The sequence below is a fragment of the Microtus oregoni genome, unplaced genomic scaffold, assembly GCF_018167655.1.
Source record: "Microtus oregoni isolate MIOR12 unplaced genomic scaffold, Mior012 000001F_ref0000356, whole genome shotgun sequence".
Taxonomy (NCBI): domain Eukaryota; kingdom Metazoa; phylum Chordata; class Mammalia; order Rodentia; family Cricetidae; genus Microtus; species Microtus oregoni.
The window spans coordinates 63,408,041-63,421,797 of record NW_024543060.1 but is presented as its reverse complement, the minus strand read 5'-3'; the positions used below and the strand labels follow the sequence as shown (position 1 = coordinate 63,421,797).

Genomic DNA, 13,757 nt, shown 5'->3' with positions numbered 1-13,757 from the left:
CAGAGAGCTGGGTGGTTCCGTCTCTGTCCTTGCTCACTGAATATTGGCTTATAAAACCTGCTTTCTCGTTGTAAAACCCGTTTCTTAGGGTCAGTTTGCCATATGAGGAAAGGGATTTGGGTGGGGAATTCCAGCTGGCGATGAACACCGTATTCCAGCCGTGCGAGTGTGCTGGGGCTCAGGAAAGACCGTTGACCCAAAGGAACCAGCTAGCCTTGCTCAAAGTGCTGGAGTAGAAAGGGCCCTGCTGAAGAGGCGAGGACCACTGGAAGTGGCTGTGGGTCTCTTATCTCTCTACCGTTCCTCAGGGCAGGCCCCCAGGCTTCCAGGCAGTCAGATCCGGCTAAGGAGGCGCCTAACATAGGGACTTTTTCCACCCAAGCCTGACCCAAGGAGGTACTCCAGAAAGTACCCTCTACAGGTCCGGATTGGACCCTGCTTTGTGGAGGCGGGCTCAGGACTAGCGTGGGTGGGGTGGGGGCGCAGAAGGGTATTTAAGACCGCGAGATGCTGCAGGGGGCCAACGACAAAATGAGTGGATCACTTGTCTCTGGGACCTGCTCAGGTCCGGAAGAGGTTTCTGACCTGAAGTCTCCGCTGAGCTCTAGGTTCAGGGAACCTCTCACCCACGCTCGGTTCCAGGAGCTTTATGGGGGCGCAGAGGAGCCGGAAGTACCAGCCGAGCCCCGCTTACCCTGGCTGTGCGGGTTGTGGAGGAGGCGAGCTGGCTGCTGTTCAGGGCCGGGGGCGTGGCGCGTGCTGCAGGCACGGCTGCCTCCGCTGCGCTGGCTGCCCCATTACCGCTGGCGAGCGTGGCTGCTAGGAGATGCGGTGGCTGGAGTGACCGTGGGCGTTGTGCACGTGCCCCAGGGTGAGAGGCCCCAACTACAGCCTATTGGGGTTCCAAGCTATGGGGAGCTGAGAATTGAGCAGTGAGGTGGTGGGTTAGTATCCCTGCCGGGTCAGAGGGGGAATTTGAGAGTAGAACTGTGGGACTCCATCATATTCCCACCCCTACCCGTCCTCATCTGTGCAATCCTGTGAGACATCTTGGACTCTGTTCCGCCTCAGAGAACTGGAGAGAGGCACAAAGCCTGCCACCCAGGACGTGGGCAAGGATCTGTGACCTTGTCGGCCTCACGACCTCCCACTGAGGCCCATTAACCTCTCAGTTCCCTCGGGTGTCCTGATTTATAGTGTCCGATGGCCAGTCCAAGAGTGTGGGAAAGGGCAGTACCTGGAGGCTATAGGCGCCCCCCCCCCCACCGCCGGCTACACATACTTTTTCTTCTTCTTCCCCTTAGGCATGGCTTTTGCCCTCCTGACCTCTGTGCCCCCCGTGTTTGGACTCTACACTTCTTTCTTTCCGGTCCTTATCTACAGTTTGCTGGGCACTGGGAGACACCTGTCCACTGGTGAGTGGCCAGGCATGACTTCTCTTTAAGATGAAAATAGTCAGAGGTTTGAAGCTGCGGGGGGAGAGGGGAGGGCAGGGTCTCACTGTACAGTCTTAGCTGGTCTGAGGCTCCCTAGAGACCAGGTGATCTCAAACTCAGAGATCTGCCTGCCTCTGCCTCCCTCTGGTTGGTATTAAAGGCGTGAGCCAAACATACCTTGGCAAGACTGCCACTTGAAAGCTTTGGGACGCTGTTCCCCCTGCCACCTTCCCTCACCTACTTGCCACCATCCCTCTTTGGATATCCCCATCCCATTCCCAGCCTCTGCACAAACTCTGTGACTCCCACGCCCCCCCCCCCATCCCAAGCTTGCTGGAGTGGATACAGAGGCGGGAGTTTACACGAATCTCCTCGTCCCTGTGAAATTTGGTTATATTTGGCCTTGAAGAAAAAGAAGTGCACAGTCCGCTGAGAGCCTGCAGAGGGGGCACTTTTGCCGAGGGGCACACTCTTTTCCTTCCTGCCTACTGGTTCCCGGCTGCTGTACCAGCCCATGACCCCAAGATCTTCACCTTCTAAGAGAGTGGATCAGACAACAGCACCCTAGGCTCTAGAACTGCGGGACTCTGCGCTGCTGCTCTGCCCCAGGCTGCGCTGCTGCTAACCTCTGCGTCTGACCCCACGGCTGCAGGAACCTTCGCAGTCCTCAGTCTCATGACCGGCTCTGTTGTTGAGCGGCTGGTGCCCGATCCCCTCGCGGGGAACCTCAGTGAAATTGAAAGGGAGCAATTGGAAGCTCGGAGAGTTGGGGCGGCAGCGGCTGTGGCCTTCGGGAGTGGGGCGCTGATGGTAAGGGAGGAATCAATGCTGACCCTAGGGGATGGATCCACCGAAGAGAACCAGAAACAACAATTGGGCCTGAGGGTGGGGGATGAGGGAAAGAGTAGGAACACGCCTCGGGTTCAGGTCCCGCGTGGCGGATGTGCAGTGGGGAAGCTGGCTGGTCTGTTGGCGATCGCACACCACTCCCCTCCCACTCTACCTTCTCCACAGCTAGCGATGTTCGCTCTACAGCTTGGGGTCCTGTCTACCTTTTTATCCGAGCCTGTGGTCAAGGCGCTAACCAGCGGGGCCGCGCTACACGTGCTGGTGTCCCAGCTACCAAGCCTCTTGGGTTTGTCTCTCCCACGCCAGATCGGCTGCTTTTCTCTCTTCAAGGTGGGAGTGGAAAAAGAGTCACGGGAAAGGGACAACTTGAAAGGGGAGGCGTGGAGGGTGGAAAAATGGCATTCAGCAGGAAAAGAGTGTCAGGAACCACGGTGCTGCGAGGGCGCTGGGGAGAAGAGCTGCTCGGGTATAGCGGGTTGGTGTTGAATCCGGCAGAGCCGATTAACACTGGTACCCAGTCCTGCTCGTGGTCCCTGCCTGCAGACGCTGGCTGCGGTGCTCACCGCCCTGGCCCGGAGCAGTCCTGCAGAACTGACCATCTCAGCGCTCAGTCTGGCGTTGCTAGTGCCGGTCAAGGAACTGAACGTGAGATTCCGGGACAGGCTACCCACTCCAATCCCAGGAGAAGTTGTCATGGTAAGGGCCATCCTAGGTCCCTGCCCCCTGCTGTGTCCCCACTTACCCGGCCAGCAGGATCTAGAGGCTGCTGCCCCCTTGTGGAATACACAGAAGTTACACAAGCAAGACGTTCTGTTGACACTTAGACTTTCCAAGAGTTTTCTAGACCAATTAATTGACCCACCAGAACTGCTAGCCTGTACTGTTCCTCTCCCCCGGTCGAGTTCGCTCCGGGCCTCTATGCACGTCTGCTTCCTTCCCATTGCACTCTCTCTGTTCTCCTTACCGGCCTCTCGCTGTGATCCGCTGTATCTGCCTTTCACTGTCCACCCATAATAATGTCATCGCTCTCCACAGATATCTCAGATAGACTTAGAACGGCTCAAGTGGATCTTTTGTGTCCATCTCTCCCAAAGGACGTCCTCTTAGCTCCTTTGTCTCCCTATCTCTCCAGGCAAACACTACACCCCTTCCTTCGCTGTAGGTGAGATAGAGTTGTTAGGGATCCATTCCGAACATTCTGTGGCCTCACCAGCTAAGACCACTCAGACCCACACTGGGATTCTCTTTCAGGCTGAGGTTCTTCTAGATTCTGCCAAAGGCCCCATCTTTTTCTAGGCTCTAATGTGCTGCTTTCCTTAGGTGCTTCTGGCCTCTGTGCTGTGTTTTGCCTCTTCCCTGGACACAAGATACAACGTCCAGGTAGTTGGAGTATTGCCTGGAGGGTAAGAGAGAGAAAAGACACCTCTTCCTCCCCCTACCTCTCCCACAGACACCCTCCCTTGTCCTGCCCCATTCCAGTTGCTTTTCCTACTCAGTTTTCCCGTAACAACCAACCCATCCTTAGTATGGCTCCTTCTCTCTCTAGGTTCCCCCAGCCACTCTTCCCCACCCTGGACGAGCTGCCCAGGATACTGGCCGACTCACTGCCCATTGCCTTGGTTACTTTTGCCGTGTCCACCTCCCTGGCCTCCATCTATGCAGACAAGTACAGCTACACAATTGACCCCAACCAGGTGTGACTCTGGATGCCAGCCTTTTCCAGGAGCGACCCCTTAGCCGTATTCTTCCATGCCTATGCATTTCTCCTCCTGACTTCATGGCTTCCTTCTAGGAGCTCTTCGCCCATGGTGTCTCCAACCTCATTTCTTCTCTCTTCTCTTGCTTTCCCAACTCGGCCACACTGGCTACAACCAGCTTATTAGTGGATGCTGGTGGGAACACACAGGTAAGAGGGACCCCTTGGGTGAGGGGAAAAGATGGGATTTTCAGGTAGGGATGATCACAGAAGGTGAGGAAACAGGCAGATACCCCAATAGCATCTATATATTAGAGAGTGGGAGTAAAAGAAGGGATTATAAGGAGGGGGATTAGACAATAATGAAGTTCCACGAGGACCTCTGCAGGCTGTAAGCACTGATGAACGCTATAGCTCCTCAGATTAATTAACATAAACAACATGCCTCAAGGTGGGGGCACGCATTTGATTCCAGCACTCGGGAGGCAGAGGCAGGCGGATCTCTGTGAGTTCGAGGCCAGCCTGGTTGGTTCAGAGCTGTTACACAGAGAAACCCTGTCTCAAAAAACCCAATATATAGGGTGAGTTCAATTCTCAGCAACCACATGGTGGCTCACAACCATCTGTAATGAGATCTGGTGCCCTCTTCTGGCCCGTGGCATACAATGCAGAGAGAACACTGTAGACATAAGTAAATGCAGCTTTAAAAAAAACCTATGTATGTGTGTGTACATATATGTGTGTGTTGTATTACATACCCAGAATTCTAGAAACTAGGAAGGCTGACTGAATCAGGGGGACCTGGGGTTCAAGGCTGTCTTGGGTACACAGAGACTTTCAAAATGAAACTACTATGCTGGGTGGGGAGATGGATCAGTGGATAAAGTGCTCGCCACAGAAGCATGAGGGCAGGAGTTCAAATCCCCAGCTCCATGGGCATGGCGACCCGTCCTGAAGACAGCCAGGGGGTGGGGTGTCCTGGGCATCAATGAGCTCTGGGTTCAACTGAGAGACCCTGCCTCAGTGTGGCAGAGGAGTTACAGAGGAAGACACCAGTGTCGCTGTCTACAAGAACCGGGACACAGGTGTGTTGTCCTTACACACACACACACACACACACCTATAAATGTAGGATATAAAACTCTGACATTTTCAATAAGGACCCCTAAAAAAGAAAGAGATATTACACCACGTGATTCTTGCCCTAGTTTTTTTTTTGTTTTCTGTGATTACTTGTTGGTTCCTAAGCAGATGACTAGCCTGCTTGTCATCAGCACCAAGAGGACCTTTTAAGATGGAGATGCGCTTCAATAGTGTGAGGCCAATCTGCACACATCTGGGAGCGATCGGCAAATGACAGGCATTTAGCTGGAGGGAGGGGCTCAGTGTGACTGGCAGAACACCAAGAGGGTGGTTTGCAGGACCTGTGTGTGGGAGGAGGTTTGGGAGGAGGGAGACTTCTGAGGGACGCGAGACAGGCTGGGCAGGGAGACGGGCTCCTACACATGTGGGGATGGAGGTTTCCTTTCCTCCCTTGTCGGCTTTCTTTCCCTGCAGCTGGCCGGCCTCTTCTCCTGCATAGTTGTCCTGGCAGTGCTGTTGTGGCTGGGGCCCTTCTTCTACTATCTGCCCAAGGTAGGGAGGAAAAGAGACACCGTGTGCTTGAGTGGAGCTGGCTGAGCTCCAGAGCCTTTGGACAAAGGCCTCTTCTTCTCTGTCTCAAGGCTGTCCTGGCTTGCATCAATATCTCCAGCATGCGCCAGATGTTCTTCCAGATGCAGGAGCTGCCACAACTGTGGCACATCAGCCGCGTAGACTTTGTGAGACATGGCATTACCCCGGCATCTCCGGCTTCTGCCCGGGACCAAAGCTGATTAGCCCATACACCCGCCAACACACAGACCTCATGCATATGTTAGAGAAAAGGAAAAGGACCCGAGTGTTTGGGGCATTTTTTTGATGGTTCTGAAGATTAGACCCAGAACCTCATGAATATTAGCAGAGCTCCCTACCACTGTACTGCGCCCCCAGTCCAGACCTCCTGACTCACGCAGGGTCTGACATTATTATATTTGGTGTGTAAGCCCTTCTTAAGTAAGCCCCTCCCTCTGCCATGCCTCCGTTCTCCTGAGTCATCCTTACTCATGCTTGTCCACCCATACCCATATCCTTCAGGCTGTGTGGATGGTCACATGGGTGGCAGTAGTGACCCTGAATGTGGACCTGGGCCTGGCTGTGGGCGTGGTCGTCTCTATGATGACAGTGGTCTGCCGCACTCAGAGGTGAGTGTAGAGATGGGTAGAGTTGAAATGAGGGGAGGAAGCTAGGTACTCTGGGGGTGCCTACCGCCAAGCCAGGCGAGGCTGGGACTTTGACGCTAGCTTCTTCCCTAGGGTGCAGTGCCTGGCACTTGGATTGGCTGAGGGGACCGAGCTCTACAGGCCACTGAGAGAGAGCCATAAGGTGGGTAGGTAGCAGCCAAAGAAGGCAGGACTGATTCACAGGACGCTCCTGACTCTCTTACCCTTCAGCTCCTCCAGGTTCCTGGTCTCTGCATCCTGAGCTATCCAACACCACTCTACTTCGCAACCCGTGGGCAGTTCCGCCACATCTTGGAGTGGCATCTGGGGCTTGGAGAAAGAGGCAAGGTGAGGACTTCGGTCAAGGGGGAGTGTGGACCCTCTAGGGTTGGGAGCCTAGTATGTCTTGAGATTGCAAGATGGTGCCTGTGACTTGGAGGTGGTGACATTGATTTTCTCTGTTTATAGCAGTCTCCAAAGCTGGGTAGTCTACCTGACAAAGGTGAGATGGGATGAGAAGAGGGGGCTTTGGCCATGAGCCACACAGGTGTCTGGATGTTCCTGCCTTCTTCCATCTTAGGTGTTGAGCCCATCAGAGTGGTGGTCCTGGACTTCAGCGGCATCAGCTTTGCGGATGCTGCAGGGGCCAGGGAAGTGGTACAGGTGAGGGAGCAGGGAAGCTAAGGAAAAGCTCCCTTGATTTGGGGTTTAACCACGCATGCCCTTGATTTGGGGTTTAACCCCTCTGTCTGGTTCCTGCAGCTCACCAGGCGATGCCAGGATGCTGGGATCTGTCTCCTCTTGGCTCAGTGCAATGGTGTGTGACGTGAAGGATGGGAGGGGGGAAGGACTGTGACTGGACACTTGTGGAAGGGACTGGGGGCCCGAGCACCTGACACCTTTCCCACACAGCCTTGGTGCTGGAGACCTTGACCCGGGCAGGACTCCTGGAGAGAATGACCCCAGAACAACTCTTTGTGAGTGTTCAGGATGCAGCCGCACATGCGCTGGAGAGACTGGTGAGGCAGCAGCCAGGAGGTACTGGGATGGGGAGGGAGGACCGGCTGACTGATGACAGCCTGGGAGGAGGGATGCGGAGAAGGGATGGAGGAAGCTCAAGAGGGAAGCAGGGAGAATCTGACTAGCATTGAAAGGGGGGGGGCATGCCCTTAATCCCCCAGCACACAGAGGCAGGAGGATTTCTATGAGTTTGAGGCTAGCCTGCTCTACACAGGGAGTTCTAGAACAGCCAGGGATACATAGAAAGACTTTGTCTTGAAAAACAAACAAACAAGTTAGGGAGTGTGGGCACCCTTCACCAATGGTGAAGACTAAGGTCTCCAAAGGGCTGAGATGCTCCCAACGCACCAAGTCTCAGAGATGGACGGCTGTAACAAATATTTCTCAACTGTCTCTTTTCTTCCCCCAGAAGCCCACTGGCCCAAAGATTTGTACAGTGTGGGTCTAACCAAGGTCACTTGGAGTATGAGAGGTCCCAACAGTCTGTGTGTGAGGAAGGCCACGGCCCCTGAGCCCCCACCCCAATACAACCAATAAAATGAAGCCGAGAGTGTCTGCAGCCCATCAAGTGTCTGCCTGTGCAACTCTCCAGTTCCCCTCCCAACCCCCCGCCCCGCCCAAAGTACTGCAGACACAAGGAAAATGGCGTTCACCATGTGTTCTCCAGCTCCACACAACGGTCACAGTGCTCCCTGTGGGGTATGTTGAAGCTGGGACACACGGTGCTGGATCCAGAGCTGGGGTCGGGGTGCGTGTCCCTGGGGTTGCACATTGGGAGTTTCCCTGCCCCCTCAGGAGGCGAGAGTTGTTTCCACTTGAGGGTCTCAGAGTCCTTCTGGGCTCTTTGGCACTTGGAAAGTGAATCCCCCCATTTCCTGCCCCATTGGAATGGGGTTGGGGGAGGACTTGGCACTGGCTGTGGGAAAGGTTATGGCTCCATCAGGCCTCTGGTCACTCACAGAAAGGAAGGGTTGTCACCAGGACAAGCCCCTGTTAGGGATCAGGTTGATGGACAGGGGTCAGGGGTCAGGAGTTGGAGGGGTTGTTGGGAATTCCTGGCAGGGATCAGGAGGCAGGCCCAGCCTGACAGTGGGAACACCCAATCAGCTGTCACTCAGCAGTCATGCACTGTAGCCTGTGCTTGAAGAAGAGCAGACGATGTTTGGCCACCTGACTCTGGTCCAGCGATCCCGGGTAACGGTAGCGGGCATAAGTGTCTGCCTGCGTATCCTTTGACACCCACGGCAGTTTCACCTTCGAGGCGTGATCCACGACAATATCAGAGCAGGAGCCAACACGAAGGGAACCAAGTCCGTCCAGGAAGAATTCTGGGATGAGGGTGGGGAGAGCACACGGTTAAGTCTTCTAAGTCTCCGGAGGGTGTAAAAAGCCAGCTCCTAGGGAGAACCGAATTCAATGGCTCAGAGGGTGGCTGGGCGAAAACTTGGTTGCTAAGGACGCTTTAGCGGCTTTCGGTCTCTTTAACTCATGTATAAAGTGGGGTTCATTTTAATAAACACTGGATTCACTCCTTTGAGTAGGTCTGGACCTAGGGAAGCAGCCAGCGACAAGGGTGACCTTGGCAGTGGAAAGGAAGTTCAAGGCCCATCAGCTGCTGTGTTGTCTAAGGCAGAGAAGGAAGTTTCGAGTTTTTTTTTTTTTTTTTAAGCTCAGGTGCAGACCCCGGTAACACAGCCCCCCCCCCCCCCCCCGCCCAAACTGTTCTAGCATTCACCGGGAGCGGGGAGGGGAGTGGGTGCTGCGGAGTGGCAGCTTGGCGCGCCCGGGCCAGAGCTGCACCGGGTCCTTCCCAGGCCTCGCCAGGAGGGGGCGCCACTCACCCAGATGTGCCACCCGGTTGAAGCGCGGGTCAAAGCCCACCTCGCGCACTTTGTCTGTGCGCGCCAGGAAGAAGTTGACCACGCCGTCGGTGACCACGCAGTTTGGGAAGCCAAGGAGCTCGTGGTGGAAACCACGTTTATGCCGAAGGCAGTCCCCAAGGCCTGGGGCGCCCGGCTCCACAGTCAGCAGCTGCCGGTAGGTGGTAGAGAAACCCGAGATCTCCCGCACGGCGCCCCCAACCTGCCGGGGGTGAGAGGATGCTCCAGTGAGAGCCAGGTCCCCCAGAGTAAGATGCTTCCTATCAGCGCCCCCGCCCCGCCCTCGCCCTGTAGGCGTCAGCACCACAGGACCCAGGACTGTCCCCCCAGACTGACTTCACCCTAGGACGCACCGCGCCCCTCCCTACCAGGTCCAGGGGCGTTCTCTCCAGCACGTTTACAAGCTTCTCCAGCCGCGTGCGCGCTGTGAAGACAAAGTCGTCGTCCACCCACAGCACGTATTTGGTGGTTACTTGGGATACCGCCAGGTTCCGACCTGCGAACCAGCCCTAGGAGAGTTGTATTATGCTTGGGGAGTCTGTAGAAGCAGGGAAACTCTTCCGTCTTTCTTCCTCTCCCCTGACCCTCGAAACAGCCCGTGCCCTTCTCTAGACTTTTGAGTGCTTACGCATGACTGGAGGAAACTGTTTTTTTTTTAAACAAAACAAAACAAACAAACAAACAAAAAAAAAACTAGCCCGCAGGTTCCCACCTTTTTAAAGATCTTGAATCTTTTGGGGGAGGATCTTGAAATACATTTAATTTCATGCGTGCATCTACCAATTTATTCTATTATTATAGGTAATAGCACCATTTCAAGAATGCAGAACGAATGAGCTAGCCAAAATTCCAGATCCGGGATCTCTTACAATAGGCACACACTTGTGTCTGAGGCAGGTGGTCCTCAATCACTACCCTGCAAGCCGCAGACTGAGGGCACGCCCCCTTCCCAGAGTCCTCTGGTGCCCGGGTTCAGCTCTGCAGGCAGCGCACCTTGCCGAAGGGCATGAAATAGTGCTCCACGTGGGGGTCGCTAATGCGCTCCGGTTTGTCGCTGTCGTCAGCAATGATTATGGTGACGGTGGGGTAAAAGCGTCGGATGCTGGCAATGAGTGTCCGTAGACGCTCATAACGAAGAAAGGTCTTGGTGGCGATGGTAACCAGAGCACTGATGTTGTACTGGGCTGAAAACAAGATGCAGGGTTGGGTGCAGAAAGGGAGGGGGGAATGGGAGAGAGAAACGGGAAAGCAGCCCCTCCCAGGGCTAACCCTTCTTTACTTCCTCACCTCCCTCGCGTACAAATGAAGGTGGGTACAGCCGGGGTTGGGGAGGATATCTTATGCGGATGGTGAAGGCAGCTTCATGTCCCTTGGTGGAGAACCGGACTGGGAAGAAAGGACGTGGAATTGGGCCCTTAAGGCTAGAAGAACATTCTCTTTTCAGCAAACCAATATTTAAATCCCTATTCTGTGTTCTGCCTTTCCAGACCTTGGTAGGCACGAACATACAGTTCTGACTTCTGTGGAACCTGTGTTTTATTGTTCTGTGGTGATGGGAATTGAATTTAGAGCCTAACACATGCTCCAAAGCACTCTGCCACCAAGTTCATATCCCCAGCTCTATTTTTCTTCCACAGGATGACCTCTGTCTCTTGAATAAGATTACAGGTGTTATCACCTACAGTGTCTCCTAATGAGACATCCTATAGAGTTCTGCACCATGCTGGGGACTGACCCCACAGTCTTGTGCACGCCAGACAAGCACACTACCCAATGAGACTGAGCTACACATCTGGCCGGAAGTTGACAGTTTAGGAGATGAAACAAAGGCAATGGAACTTCTCTTCTCTTCTTTCCTTCCTTCCTTCCTCCTGTTCTTTCTTTTTCCTTTTTTTCCCCGTTTGGCTTCTTGAAAGGGCTGGGTCCTGCTTATGAAGCCCGGACTAGCTCGGTACTTGCTGCACAGCCCAGGCTGCCTTCAACACTGAGGCAATTCTCCTACCTGCCTCAGATCCCAGAGGGCTGGCATTATAGGTGAGCATTACCATGTCTAGCAAAAGCTAACTGTTTAAAAGTTAATCTTCACTAAAATTTTCTACACGCAATATATTGTGGGGGCGGGGGGCACGTGGGTGTGTGTAGCCTAGGCTATCCTTGAACTCTCTACCCTCCTACCGTAGCTTCCCAAGCAGTAAGACTACAGGCATGGACCACTACACTTCACTCTGTGCTACACAGCTTTAAATTCTTTCTGTCATTTGGTGTGGTGGCACACACCTGTAATCCTGGAACTTGGGAGGTAGAAGCTCGAGGACAGGGAGTCAAAGTCGGCTGAATAATGAGTTTGAGGCCAGCCATAGCTACGTGAAATGAGATGGCTTCAAAAACAAAACAAAACAATTGAAAGTGTGTTCTAAATTGATGAAGCCATTTAATCAATGTGATAATGCCATTACATAAATTTCTAGTACAGGAAATGAGAGGCACCGAAAGTAAAATGCCCGTATTGTGCAAGGCAACACTGCGAGGATGTAACCATCCTGGTTTAGGTTAAGTAAACAAGAAAGTCTAATGCGGCGGTACTGGCGTTAAGTAGAAATCGAGGTCAGGAAAACTGCCTTAAGGAAAGTGGAGTCATTTGAGCAAACGTCCAGAAGGAGCCAAGGGGGTAAAAATCTCGGGGAAGAACTTCTAGGCAGAGAGGATGGCAGAAGACCCCAAGGTAGGAGGAAACGCAGTAAACCAAACTTTGGAGAAAAGCAGGAAGGGAAAAGGAGGCTGGCAAGGTAAGCGTTGGGCTAGAAACCTTTGTGGGCAGTGCACCTCGCTGAAAGGTGCGGGAGGGGATGCCCCAGTCCTCCGGCTCCAGGAAGAGGTCACTTCCTGGAGGCTCAGGGCTGGATTGGCGAACCGAAGCGGGAACACGCCCAAGGCTCTGGTTTCCCACTGGCCTGTTTTGGCCCCAGATAAACAAAGGCTCCTTCTCTCATCCCTGGCACCACTGGCCCACTTGCTACATTCTCGACCATTGTAGCCACTGGCCCGAGGCCCTCCCACACCCTCTATCATCGGCTTTCTTCAGATTGGGTTCCTTCTGTTCTTTCAGCCCGCCCCTGCCTCACCCAGGCCTCGTACCTGTGTCTGCTGTGTTGGCCTGGTGGCTTCGACTGCTGTAAGTGACCAGTTGCAGCTGCCGGTTGAGTCTATCCAGGCCCGGGCTGGCAAGGGTGAGATTCGGCTGTCCCTCTCCAGTGAGAGTCACGCCTTCCACGTCCCCTGCCACATCCCAGGTGCCTAAGGAAGCAATCAGGTTCACCTGGCAGAGCGGGAGAGAGAGCGGGGTTAGACCCCCACTTCACCTCTTGCTCTTTCGATTCCCCGCATCTCTCTGGGTGGATCTGTCCCCCTCCGTGCCCACCTGGCCTCTTTGCTGTTTCCTCTCACCTGATACACCTCCTGGGCAGCAGCTTCCTGCAGACTTAGCCCTGGGGGGAGGATGAGGAGTCAAGATCACACAGACAGGCCTGCCTTCTTTCTCATTTTTTCTCCTCTTCCCACCATGCACTGCTTCATGCCATCTCTCCTGCCGAGGCCTAGTACAAAATACCCTAGAGGGACTTTTTTTTTTTTTTTTTTAACTCCTTCCCATCCAAGAGACATTTCTTCCATGGCTGGTCCTGCCTATCCCACAAGCCCTTATTCAGCTATCAAAGAGGAGATTCCTCTCCACAAACTTCTCAGGTTTCCTGAAATTCCCGGCAACCCTAGAGTCCCTTCTGTCCACACCTCCTGCCTAAGCTCCCTTCTCAGGGATCTTCACCTTTCACCCCATGCCCCCCCTCACTCTCCTTCATCCAGACTTCTAACCTGGCTCACCCCCGGACCTTCCTTCCTTACCTGGCACCAGGATGCTCCTGAGAGGCTGAACCTCCACGCCCTGCAGGGGATACTGTAAGGGGGAGTTGGCTGGGGCTATGAGTAGCTGGTCAGTCAGGGACTGGCTTCTGCGGTGGAGAGGGAGGGACAAAAGACAAAGAGAGATCTCTTCCCAAGGGGTCACTAACGACCACCGCTGCCCCCACCCTGGGGAAGGCTTCCCACTGGTACCTTGCAAGGAAGGCCTGGTATTCCAGCTCCCTGGCGACAGAAACAGTCTGCAGCTCCTCAGCGGTAAAGGCTTTAGTGAGGTCAATGACTCGAGCCTGTCTCTGGAACGGGAAGGCAAAGCTCCCTCCCCTGGGTTCACAACTGCAGTTATACGGAGTCAGCAGCCTGAAGCGAGGAGAAAGGGTCTTCAAAGTTCCACCGCCCAGCTCCACTGACCTCACAAAACCCATAGCAGCCCACACTTGGGTCCCTCAACTCTTCCCATCTGGTATCTTTCCCCCTTAAGCACTGCTCTTCAAATAGCCCCCAAGAGGGGACCACAGACCAGCCAGCTCATCCCGTGTATCCGGGCTTTGTAGAGGTGTGGAGTAGGGCCAGTTCCTGGAATGTCTACCTAGCCGCCACTCAGGAACCCTTCCGTAATCTCAAGTCTAAATCAAGAAGCCGGCTGTCGCTGGGTGCTCCGCTG

At 54.2% G+C, this 13,757-nt stretch overlaps 2 protein-coding genes and 1 long non-coding RNA gene across 14 annotated transcripts in view; 1 reads left to right on the top strand and 2 right to left on the bottom strand.

The window, feature by feature from the left end:
- The first annotated feature begins 507 nt into the window (after window positions 1–507).
- On the top strand, window positions 508–7,907 carry LOC121457340 (solute carrier family 26 member 10). Of its 3 annotated transcripts, XM_041665995.1 has the most exons (18): window positions 508–871; window positions 1,305–1,415; window positions 2,089–2,246; window positions 2,451–2,615; window positions 2,829–2,981; window positions 3,606–3,688; window positions 3,832–3,979; window positions 4,078–4,191; window positions 5,539–5,616; window positions 5,706–5,801; window positions 6,157–6,263; window positions 6,375–6,444; window positions 6,513–6,629; window positions 6,750–6,783; window positions 6,862–6,944; window positions 7,044–7,098; window positions 7,194–7,300; window positions 7,711–7,907. In XM_041665995.1, exons 1-18 carry the CDS (start codon window positions 508–510, stop codon window positions 7,747–7,749), a joined length of 2,082 nt encoding a protein of 693 aa, XP_041521929.1. In that variant the 3' UTR covers window positions 7,750–7,907. The 3 variants fall into 3 exon arrangements, with proteins under 3 accessions (XP_041521929.1, XP_041521950.1, XP_041521940.1); XM_041666016.1 differs by lacking the exon at window positions 2,451–2,615 and having other exon boundaries at window positions 784–871; XM_041666006.1 differs by lacking the exon at window positions 5,706–5,801 and having other exon boundaries at window positions 784–871.
- Window positions 5,131–7,853, bottom strand: LOC121457414. The gene is made up of 4 exons (XR_005975763.1): window positions 7,049–7,853; window positions 6,775–6,918; window positions 6,506–6,611; window positions 5,131–5,607 (listed from the first exon to the last, which is right to left on the bottom strand). It is a non-coding gene; the product is annotated as an uncharacterized LOC121457414 (long non-coding RNA).
- A 16-nt stretch (window positions 7,908–7,923) lies between the features above and the next one.
- B4galnt1 (beta-1,4-N-acetyl-galactosaminyltransferase 1) overlaps window positions 7,924–13,757 on the bottom strand; it is a 33,064-nt gene continuing 27,230 nt past the window's right edge. For 5 of the 10 annotated variants that reach the window (XM_041666048.1, XM_041666063.1, XM_041666035.1 and 2 more), the window contains 9 exons: window positions 13,289–13,453; window positions 13,079–13,185; window positions 12,626–12,666; window positions 12,317–12,497; window positions 10,469–10,567; window positions 10,175–10,365; window positions 9,550–9,690; window positions 9,143–9,383; window positions 7,927–8,629 (listed from right to left, as the gene is read on the bottom strand). In XM_041666048.1, the coding sequence (XP_041521982.1) occupies window positions 8,412–8,629; window positions 9,143–9,383; window positions 9,550–9,690; window positions 10,175–10,365; window positions 10,469–10,567; window positions 12,317–12,497; window positions 12,626–12,666; window positions 13,079–13,185; window positions 13,289–13,453 (1,384 nt within the window). In that variant the 3' untranslated portion in view covers window positions 7,927–8,411. Of the gene's footprint in view, window positions 8,699–9,142; window positions 9,384–9,549; window positions 9,691–10,174; window positions 10,366–10,468; window positions 10,603–11,597; window positions 11,929–12,316; window positions 12,498–12,625; window positions 12,667–13,078; window positions 13,186–13,288; window positions 13,454–13,757 lie in introns of those variants that run through there. The other 5 variants (XM_041666026.1, XM_041666067.1, XM_041666030.1 and 2 more) reach the window with 5 other exon arrangements.

Excerpts from the sequence above, each read along its gene's own strand:
- LOC121457340 (XM_041665995.1), top strand. The coding sequence starts at position 508 with ATGCTGCAGGGGGCCAACGACAAAATGAGTGGATCACTTGTCTCTGGG. Across the intron at positions 1,416-2,088 it reads TGGGAGACACCTGTCCACTG|GAACCTTCGCAGTCCTCAGT; the intron begins GTGAGTGGCCAG and ends CCACGGCTGCAG. Across the intron at positions 2,247-2,450 it reads TCGGGAGTGGGGCGCTGATG|CTAGCGATGTTCGCTCTACA; the intron begins GTAAGGGAGGAA and ends CCTTCTCCACAG.